At 38.7% G+C, this 11,270-nt stretch overlaps 1 protein-coding gene across 2 annotated transcripts in view; it reads left to right on the top strand.

Annotated features, from left to right (window-relative positions):
• Nucleotides 1–418: 418 nt before the first annotated feature.
• Nucleotides 419–11,270, top strand: part of DHRS7C (dehydrogenase/reductase 7C) — a 60,251-nt gene continuing 49,399 nt past the window's right edge. The window contains exons 1-2 of one of the 2 annotated variants that reach the window (XM_069076766.1): nt 419–573; nt 856–1,015. In XM_069076766.1, coding sequence (XP_068932867.1) covers nt 862–1,015 — 154 coding nt within the window. In that variant the 5' untranslated portion in view covers nt 419–573; nt 856–861. The other variant, XM_069076767.1, reaches the window with a different exon arrangement.

The raw sequence follows: 11,270 nt of genomic DNA, 5'->3' as shown, positions 1-11,270 counted from the left end.
ATCTTTGTCCTGATACTTTCATCCATTAATCCTTTTATTCTTCTTGAGCTACATAGCATAACTTGAATTCCTTTATCACATGTCAGTCTTTCAATTATCTGAGGACAGATATCTTTTCATGTTTTCCCTGTCTTCTCTTCTTCAGACAGAACACTTCCATTTCCTTTAACCAGGTCTTTTTTTGGTCACTTTCCCTTGAATACACAGTGGTTTATCCATTCTATAGGAAGTAGGATAAAGCATGTTTGGGCAGCAAATCCAAAATCCTGATACCTAATTCTCAAGCTCAACCTGCACAGGAAACTTCTAACAGCCAGACAGGCAAAAGAGCTTTAAAAGGACTGGCAAGCTTTTTGAAACCAGATATAGCAGGCATGTGTCCCTAAATATCAGAGCAGACACTATAATTACCCTGAAAAGCCTTTTAGTGAAACTGAGAACTATAAATAGCCATAAGAGCCCAAGCAAGTGGCTTTAGCCCATAGATTTCCTTCTAAAAATGCAGACCCATTTTAATTAAATTTGGGGAGGGCCATTCTCCCCTGGACTTCACTTTGACTCCTGGAAAACACTGTAAGTAATTTCCTTTTTGTCAAGTATTTGGAGATTATCACTCACAGTGTTAAAACTAGGAACATTGAGATGAGTTCTGTCCCATGCAGAGCATAATTACCCATACTGGGGAATCCCGGGGAAACAAAGAAGGTGCCCTGAAGGACCTGCCTCTGAAATTTCTGGGTAGGCAAGGCCACTACTGGGATGCTTTGCTGGATTTGGTTCTACACTATCTTTGTAATGTAAATGATGTCTCTTTTTGAAACTAATTGTACTTTCTTCTCACTACCACCCCTGAAGAGCAAGATGGGGATCATGGCCGTACTCATGCTGCCTCTGCTCCTTCTGGCAATCAGTGGAATCCTCTTCATCTACCAAGAAGTTTCCAGACTGTGGTCAAAGTCAGCAGTCCAGAACAAAGTGGTTGTGATTACTGATGCCATCTCAGGGCTGGGCAAGGGTAAGTGCACTCTTCTTACTCATTCTCCTTTCTGCCCTCTGGGATTGGGAGGAGGGGAAGAGAGAGGGAAGAGGGGAAAGTGAGAGACATGGAAAATGCTCTTAAGGTAGAAGCCAGGTATGCCTGTGTGTAGCACTCCATAGAGGATTTGGTGCAGCACTATGAACAAAGGGTGGTTACTATTCTATTACTAGAATAATGTGAAACATACTGTAATGAGCAGATCAGTACTTTCACATGAACAGTATTAGTCCCCTTCAATAGAGTCCCTTCACTGAGGCCACATACTCACCACAATGATGCTGATATTTCTTAAAACATGTCCAAAATATCTCTTTTGGAATATACCTCAATCATTACTACTCCAGAACTTCAAAGGATACTTGATATCATCCGTAAGGGTATGGAAGACTGTTTCCACAAAAAGAGATCACTACCTCCTTCACACCTTAATGTATAGTTTTTGGAAGATGCTATGACAGAAAAAAAATGAATGAGTTGGTATGCAATCTTCTGGCCTAACTAGGCTGGTTCTCTGAAGAACCTGCTGCTACAGGGTCCATCTCTTGGACTCTGGTTAGAAGCTTTTCCAGCTTTGTAGTGCCTGCTAGGTCTTTTACTCTGTTAACTAGCCTGTAAGAACCCAGGGTTACCTAAAAGCAAGCAATGTGTGTGTGCATGTGTGTGTGAAGCTCATCAACTTTACAGATATCACCAAACCTGGGAGAAACAGCTAATACACCAGATGACAGAGTCAGGATCCAAAAGGAACTGGAAAGGATAGAGCATTGGACTATAAGACTAAATCCAATAGGGATAAATGTAAACACTTAGATTTTGGTACAAAAAGTCAACATCACAAGATGTGATGGAAGAGGAATAATTATAAAGAAACTGTTCTGAAAAAGATTTTGGCATTAGAATGAACATCAAGCTCCACATGAGTGAGAAGTATAATGTGGCATCCAAAAAACTAATGATATGCTAAATTGTATTAAAAGAGTTATAACTTCTAGGAATAAGGCACATTAATTCCATCATATTTTGCCCTCACAAATCAATCAGTTAACAGACATTTATTAAGTACTTAGTATGTGCCACATACTGGGCATACAAAAACAAACAACAAAGCAAAACCAGTTCCTGTTTTAAGGAGCTTACATTGTAAAGGGGAATATAACTTATGGAACTCAACATATATGATAAATACAGATTAAATGGAAGATAACCTAAGCAGATTGCACTAGCAGTGGGGAGTCTAGGAAAGGCCTCCCAAAGCAGACAATAATTGAATATAGTCTTAAATAGAGCCAGAGATGCTACCGTGTTTCCCCGATAATAAGACACTGTCTTATTATTTTTTTTTTTGGACAGAAAAACACCAGAGGGCTTATTTTCAGGGGAGGGCTTATTTTAATGAACATTGACAGCAATTTTAATAAACAGGTAAATGTGAACAAAAAAATGTACCTTTATTCAATAATGAATTCAATAAAGAACAGGATGACACACTCACTGCTGCAGCTCTGATTGGATGCAGCTTGGAGCGCGGCGTGCGTTTCACGGGGGGGGGGGGGGGAGGGGGCATACAGAGGGTACCGTAATGTAGCGTGTAGCACAGGGCATCACCTTCACTACAGTAGCAATCTCAATAGGGCTTATTTTCAGGGGAGGGCTTATTTTAGAGGAATCTTACACAGTAAGGGGAGGGCTTATTTTCGGGATAGGTCTTATTATCGGGGAAACACGGTAAGAGTCAGAGGTTAGAAGGGGAGCATTCTAGGCATGGGAACACCGCTACAAGGTCATGGAGACAGATAATGCAATGTCATGTATGAGGACTAATAAATATGTCAATATGACTGAATCATAGAGGCAGTAGAAATGAACAGAAGCTTGGAAAGGAAGGATTGTAAAAAGGACTTTATATTTGATCCTGGAAATAATAGAGTGCCACTGGAATTTATTGAGCTTTGCAGAGGTATAGTTAGAACCTTCACTTTAGGAGAATCACTTAGTGATTCCTAATGGAGAATGAATTGGAGTGGAATTAAGTTGGGGTTGGGAAACCAATGAAAAGTTTTTGCAATAGTTCAGGTGAGAGGTGATAAGGGTTTTAACTATGGTAGTGGTTGTATACATGGAAAGAAGGATGTATGAGAGATATTAAAGAGAGAGAAATGACATGATTTGATAACTAATTTATCTCTGAATGGTGAGGAAGAGAGAATCTGTGGAGAGTGTGATAGGGAACCAGTCATGAAGGAGTAAGTAAGATTGGCATAATGTGGTGAAGATCCAATTGAAATTAGCTATTATACATTAACTGGGTCAACATGATTTTGTCATTTCCTACAGTTCTATTCGATAGCACATGAACAGGAGCAAAGGATTATGGCAGTAAAGCAGGGTTGGACAAAGATGGCAAGGGGCTCAGGAGTAGAAGATAGTATATAGTTGATACAGTTCACCAAAGGGTTAAAAAAAGAAAAGGAGGAAAGTGTAGCCACTGTAAGGAGAAAAGAAAACTGAGTGATGGAAGGATTGGAGTTTATGGTGAAGACCCTGTGTGGAATTGTGTGTTCAATTCTGGGTACAATGGTTTAAGGAAGGAAGGAAGGAATTGCATTGATAACCTGAAGAGTGTCCAGAGAAAGTCAACCAGGATGGTGAAGGGCTGTAACTCCATGTCATATTGGGATTGGTTTAGTGCATAGCTATGTTTAGTCTGGAGAAAAGAATTCAGGAAGGACATGGTAGCTGTCATGCGAAGGAAAGATTAGATCCTAGAGGGCAGAACAAGGAGGATGCAAAGAGCCTTGATGTCAGGAAAAACTTATTAATAATTAGAGCAGGACAAAAGTGTAACTGACTGCCTTAAGAGGTGGTAAGTCCCCTTTCTTGGGTTCACTTTTAAGTAGAAGCTGGACATCCACTGATTGGGTATATTATAGTGCAGATTCTTTTGTTTATGGGTTGAACTAAATGACTTCTGAAGTCCATTCCAAGTCTCAAATTCTGTTATTCTGTGTGCCTGTGCTGGGAAGAACTATGTGGGAGGATAGGGGTGAAGGGAATTGGGAATCCTCCCAATACACATTTATTAAGGACAGCAAGGTCCCAAGCTATTCCTAAAGGAATGCAGTTGACCATGTTTTACTATATATCTCTAACTCCAGTCAGCTGTTTTGTGAATATATACCACTAGTCAAAAAGCAAGCAAGTGTAAAGGATCATGTGATTATAAATTTAGAGCAGAAAGAATCCTTAGTGGCCATGGCATCCAACCTTGTTATTTTACAAATGAGGAGACTGAGGATCAGAGAAATTAAATCTTGCCCAAGATCACACAGCAAGTAAGTGTAAAATGAGGAATTTGAAACCAGGTCAAGGCCAGCATTCTATCCACTCTGCCACACTGCCTTTCTCTCAGTGTGTATACATTCCTGTTCCTGGAAAGACTGAAGCATTCTCCTTTTTGGCAGCACATCAATAGCTATCAGTTTTGCATATAACATTTGTATATAATATGTTCTTCTGTATGGAGGGGGTAAGAGCAGTGTGATATGGTGGAAAAAGTACGGAGTGGGGAGTCCAAAACTTGGTTTCAGGTTTTGGTTCTGCCATTATCTAGATGGGTAATCTCTGGGCCTCAAGTGATTTTACTAGATTACTCTAAAGTTCCTTCTAGCTGTTATTTAAGATTCCCTTACAGGGAAGAACAAATAGGAACCAACCAGCACTTACCGTCCCTCTACCTGACCTTGCTCCCTAAAAATTCCACCTTTGACCTTTATAGAGTTCATGGGCCAGTGGCTACATATGCATCCAAGGTATTAAGAGGTAGGTTGGTTTTATGAATAGAGCCCTGTGTTTAGAGTCAAATGATCCAACTTCAAGTCCTGATTTTGCCTTTTACTAGCTATGAGACTCTAAAAAAGTAGCCTTAATCTCTGAGTTTCAGTAAAATGAGGGTAACACTATATGACCTTCTTGCAGGACTATTGCAAGTATCAAAACAGATTAAAATAAGAAAAACAATATGTAAATGATAGGAATAATTCATAAGAGACAGATTCTTTCCATGCATTACTTTGAGAGGGATATCATTGCAGTGGGGGCTCTGCCCCCAAAAAACTGTTGGGGTTTCATGATGTGTTTTGGTGGAACTGTGTCAAAGAATTCAGAGTCAGACCACCTCTAGTATAGGCATTTATTGAGACTGACTCCTCTCATGAAGTGGGCTAAATTCCAAGAGGAACCAGAAAGTTCAGAGAAAGCAAGATGGATTTTTATAAGGTAAAGATGCTGATTACACAATCAAAATTTACATAGAATATAGGAATATGATCAATATCAAAAAGGCAGGAGGAGTTTGTTAAGGGATGAGATAATGGAGAAGGGGTCCAATCTATGGTTTGGTGGTTAAACGTTCTGGTCATGCTGCCCTCCAACTGGCTAGCTATTGTGGTCCTGTCTGGTCAAGATAGATAGTTACGTATTGTGGTCCTGTCTTAGGTTAGATGGATGATGTGATTGTGATTGAGTACAAGAACACACCTGTTTCTATGGGAATGCGTCTGGGGGCAGTGACTAGGTAGAGACAGTAATTGGGTTCCCATCACATGGACACACCTGTTGTTTCTGTGGGAACTAAGAGTTCAGGGACACACCTCTTGTTCCAGTAAGCAGTGAGACATATATGGAGAAATTAGGACATTGGCTGGGGGGTTAGGTAAGTACAGTGGGCCTGCTATGCAGTGGGACCAGGCCTATAATGAAAGAATATTGGAACTGGGGACAACTTTATAAGGATTCCATTAAAATAATACCTCAAGATACCTCCTGCCCCTACTGGCAGATTGGGTCTCCTAAACAAGGTTATCTCAGGTCAAAGGTATTCTATAGATAAGCATTCATTCAAAACTGTAAGCCAGAAGCACCCACTAATGTGTTTGCCTTTGATAATTAATAAAAAAAAAGAATTAGTTCAAAACAAAGACATTTCAAGAAATAGCATAGTTTAAAATATATGTGTGTATATGTATCTCCTGCCTTTAAACCTGATAAATACACATACCATCAATGTGAAACTTGGATACATGTGAAGCAAACATATAGAGCTGCACATGTGTGGTCACAGGATCACATATGGAGTAGCAACTTATACTTCCCACACTGCAAGGCAGTCATATCTTCTAGAGTGTTATCACACTTCTCCCTCCAGTTCTGCTCTGTGTTTGGTTTCTGCCAGGCAAGTGGTTTACACATATTCTGCATCAGACACTGCTTTGCTGGATGCATTATCTCTACTGAAGAGAAGAGCTATCTCCACCAGATTCATTGTCCTTGCCAAGAGCTGTTATGCCATACAGATCATCTCCAGCAGGTGTGCAGTCTCTACTCACTGTAGGCAGGTACATGATTCTGGAGTTTGGCTATAATGTTATCCATTTTCTCTTGAAAGGAGAGGCCTCTGCTATGCCCTTTTAGGTTCATGCTCCAATACTTTTAATATTTTAATAGCTCTTTTAGAAACGTAGCAGCACTTAGCCATTGGCAAACATTGGCAAAAGTATTCCCTAATGTAGAAGAAAATCTCCCTTATTTTCCCTTCTGAAGGAGTGAACGGATTTATTTCTCTTGAGGCTTATCTAGAAGGTTTTGTCCCAATCACAAAGCAAGGGATTTAGAGGTGGTCCTGCGGACTAGTTAGTGCACTCAGGCTTCATTTTTTCCTTGAACTCAACTTCCTGGTCCTGGGCATGAGTATCTCTGATGAAGGCCTATCTTAGAGTAGATCTTTCCTATGTCTTACAATTTTAAGCTCTGAAGGTGAGAATACATCTATTCATCCATGTAGGGGTTACTTTCCCATCAAATTTGCCTAAAGCTCTAGGTCTCCAATTTTTCAGCTTCAAAACACATGCTTGTTTTCCATGCAGAGGGACAGAGGGCGGGGAGGACAAAGAGACAAACTAAACCCAGGTGGCAAGTTCATCATTTTCCTAGAAATATCTAGCTACTGGATAATGTCTGGCTACATCCTGGCCTTTATCTTTTCTATATGAAGATAGATAGAACCTAATGTGTGACTTCTCTTTTCCCAGCACTTTCCTTGCCTTTTTTAGAGGTCTTTCTGTCTTAGTTGTCCCAATGATTTCATAAGGATGCAGCTGCTGTATAATTGCTTGATTCAGGTTTCCCTCAGTCAGCAGAACTCTGGCTGCCATGGTTCCTGAGGGTGTTTTCACACCAGTCATGCTATTAGGACAATAGAGGGAGAGAGGATGAGGGGATCACTTGCTAGCTGCTGATCTTTGCTATTTTGACCTTTTCCATTTAACTACAACTCAGGCTCTTTATTTCCATTCAATAGGCATTTACTACATAGCCAGCATGTATAGAACCCTGTATGGGGGACTTGGGAGAGGAAAAAGCAATCAGGAGCTTGCAATTTAGTTAACAATATCTCTTATGGTTTCTATTCACAGTCCCTTAAAAATTGAAAAGAATTTTTCTGCTAACATCCCTGAGATACAGACAATATAAGCATGATTATTACCATTTTATAGATGAAAAATGGAGGCTTATAAAGATTTGGCGACATGTCACAAGTCACACATCACAGAATATAAGAGATAAAAAATATTGAGTAGAAGCATTGAGCTAGAACTGAGGGTGTGTGACTTTGGGCAAGTTGCTTCCCTTTTTGGACCTCAGTTTCCTCTCCTATAAAATAATGGGATAAAACTGAATATCTCCAAGATGCTTTCTACCTCTAAAGCTAATCCTGTGATCCAATGCAGTTTCACAAAAGGTGTTCTGTGCATGTGAATCACATTATAAGTTCAATGATTAACAATGCTTTTCCCTATTAAAATGTTAAATACAAAAACATTCAGATAAAAATATAAACAACTTGTGTTTATGCTTGTAGCAGGTATTTATGATACATTTCACCTCTGTGGGATTTAGAGGATCCAGAAGGGAAACTGAGGCAGATCATCCTGGTCACCAGAGCAGCATCAGTGAGCAGAGAAGACTCTGGACTTGTGTGGTTGAGAGAGGTCGCTTCCAAAAACCTCATAGATGAATGAGAAAGCCAAGAAACTGGTTCACTTTTAGTCCTCCCTTTCAATTTCTCTCTTGCTTTCATTGTCTCAGCCAGGCCCCAGAACTTGGACCTGGATCTTGATTGATATCCATATTCACTTATCATGACTTGCAGATAGAGTCAGGAGGAGACTTTTGAATAACATCAAGTGGTAATCCCACATAAGAGAGAGGAAACCTTTTGTCTTCTTTGTGTTAAATAGAATAAGTCCCCTATGATTAGATTGCTTGTGTAAAATATGTAAGGAAGAAATTTCCCAAATAGAGGGTAGAGACTCCAGAGATACAGATTTTCCTTTTTTACTAATTCCAATCGATATTTTTATATTAACCTCAGGCTAGAATTCAGAATATGAAAGGTTTCTTTTTTGTCTATTCATATAAAGACACAAAGCCAGAAAGTTTAAAAGACCCACACATACACACTGGAGAAGACCTTCTGTGCAATTGTCAGAAAAACTTTGGGGAGACCACTGGATCAGTAGTTTGAATATACTGGCACCTTGCTGGAAAATTATGCATTATACTCCCTCTCTTGTTAATTAATGAAATGGTGTCCTGTTATTCTGTAGGCTCATGGGGCAGCACCCAAGCTGATATGGGTTGCTACTCCTACTGCACACCCAGTATCATATGGAATGCCTGTTAAGTATACACATGGCTCACATTATAGATGCAATGAATTTTTTTTCTTATGAAATAGGACTTATTTTCTCTATCTGATACAAAATTTCCCTGAGTTCTATTATACCACTGGTATTCCATTCCCCTGTATCCCTCCTACTCCTAGGATTAATATTTATGGTTTCTTTCAAAAGTTCAAGACCAAAAGTGTCCCAGTCAAATTAGCTTAGAATATACAAGTGTACATGGCTCAGCATGAACCTTAGTATGAGACCTGGATTTAAGTTCATAAAATGATCATTTTAGAGCTGTAAAGGACCTTAGAATTCACCTAATTCTCATTTTATGGATGAGGAAATTGAGGCTAAGAAAGGTTAGCCTCAGAAAGAAATTAATAATATCTAGCATTTGTATAGTGCTTTAAAGTTTGCAGCATACTTCACAAATAATATCTCATTTGAATCTCACAAGCTTGGGATGTAGGCAATATTATCATCCCCATTTTGCAGATAAGGAAATTGAGGCAAAGAGATGTGAAGTGACTTGCCTGGGATCACACATCTAGTAAAGTGTGTGCAACTAGATTTGAACTCAGCTCTTCCTGATTCCAGGTCTAACAGTCTATTTACTGCACTACCTAGCATATGTAGATTGCTTAATATTACCTAAGTAAGTAGCATAGACAGAAGCCAAATTGAGATTTCCCAATCCAAATACAGTAATGTCGCTGTCCTCTATTAGTACTATAATGAAAGAAACCCCACAGCAATAAAGATATAAGGTTGAAAACATCGGCAAACTTCTGGCAGAATTTGGAGATAGCGTTACCTCGGGCATCTAAGAATAGGAAAGGCCATTAATGGTTGCCAGTGGATAATTCCACTGGTCACAGCCTTGGGACCTTTAGGCAGATTTTCTTCACAGCACAGCTCAGATGAAACCTCCTAAGTAAATCTTTACTGATAAGCATTCTCTCCCTCTTGAAATTACTTTGTTTTTCAATTTCTTACTCATATACATGCTGTATCCCCCAGCTCCTTAGAAGGAAGGGATTATTTTGTTTTTTGCCTTCATTTTCCCAGTGCCTTAATTGATAATTTAAAAATGTTTTTTAATTTCTAATTTATGGGATAAAACAAGCATTTCCATAACATAGTATAATAAAAAAAGATGATTGCACATGAAACTAAAAATCTATTACATACAATTTGCTATTCCTTTTAAATATATAATAAAGTCGTCATGTAAATTTTTTTCTTTTTCCTTCCCTGTCCCCCACTCTAGAGAAAGCTACCATCATATACAAATATGTGTCTATGTGTAAAATCATTCTATATGTACTTCTACTTATCTGTTCCTTCTCTGGATGCAGATAGCATCTTCCTTTATACTTCCTTTGTAGTTAATTCGGGTATTTATAATAGTCAAAATTACTCATTTGCTCAACATTCTTAAAACAATATTGCTGTTACTGTATACAACATTCTCTTGGTTTTGTTCATTTCACTCTTCATTATTTCATGCAAACCTATCCATGTTCTTCTAAGATTATCAAGCTCATCATTTCTTACAGCATAGTAGTAATTCATCACAATCATGTCTTATTAAATTGATCTGCAAAGTAAGACTAAAAGCTGCTGGAAAAAATTCTGGGACTTAGGAAAGATCACATGAGTTTTGTTGATACATGAATGTCTTTGGAAGATGCATTGAACTAACATTTAAGGTGCAGCTTCATGCTATGAGGATTAGTGGGATATGGTAGCTTCCTTTTGTGATGGGAAAATTAGGAAAGACTGCCATGAAATAGGCAATTCCTTTGATGGAGGGAAGCCCTCAGAAGATAACATATTTATCATTTCAAGGCAGAACTGGAGGCAAAGGTACCCCTATCACAAGCATAATGCAGTTACAGCTGTACTAGGGCTCTGACAAAGAAAACGTTTATGTTAGTTAATATTAGTGAGTTTAAACAAGTGGTTAGGGGTAAGGAAGAATAAGTATAAATGAAAGTGTGTCAAAAGAACATAAGTATCACTTAAAAGACCACTTAACAGGGTATGCTATGCCTGGGAATTTGGCATTCTTGGTTGATACATATGTAGATGTAAACAAATACCTAGAGAACAGAAAGAAGTAGATGGTTGGTATCAAAAGGACTATACATAGTCACTTGGGGAGGCAAAACCTCTCCAAACATATAGAGGTGAAAGTCAATTGAAGATTACAGTTTCCAAATGTGTTGAACCACTGGATTTGTCATGACCTAGAGATGTCAAATGATTGTAGCCCAAACCAGATTAAAACATGATGGGAAATAATTAACAAAATAAATAAAAATACAATAAAGCACAGAAAACATTACATTTTAAAACTTAGTCAATATGCAACCACAAGGATTTTTATCTGAACCCCATTTTTATTTGAGTTTAGTGCCACTGATCTAGACCACCAATGCCAATAGGGCCAAGATCAGGGGAACCTCCCTGAGACTGGTGAAGAAAAAAGCTAGAGA

Source organism: Petaurus breviceps, unplaced genomic scaffold (genome assembly GCF_028583685.1).
Source record: "Petaurus breviceps papuanus isolate PSGF00001 unplaced genomic scaffold, PetGlider_PUasm1.0 90925, whole genome shotgun sequence".
Lineage (NCBI taxonomy): Eukaryota > Metazoa > Chordata > Mammalia > Diprotodontia > Petauridae > Petaurus > Petaurus breviceps.
This window is presented reverse-complemented; position numbering and strand designations above follow the sequence as displayed.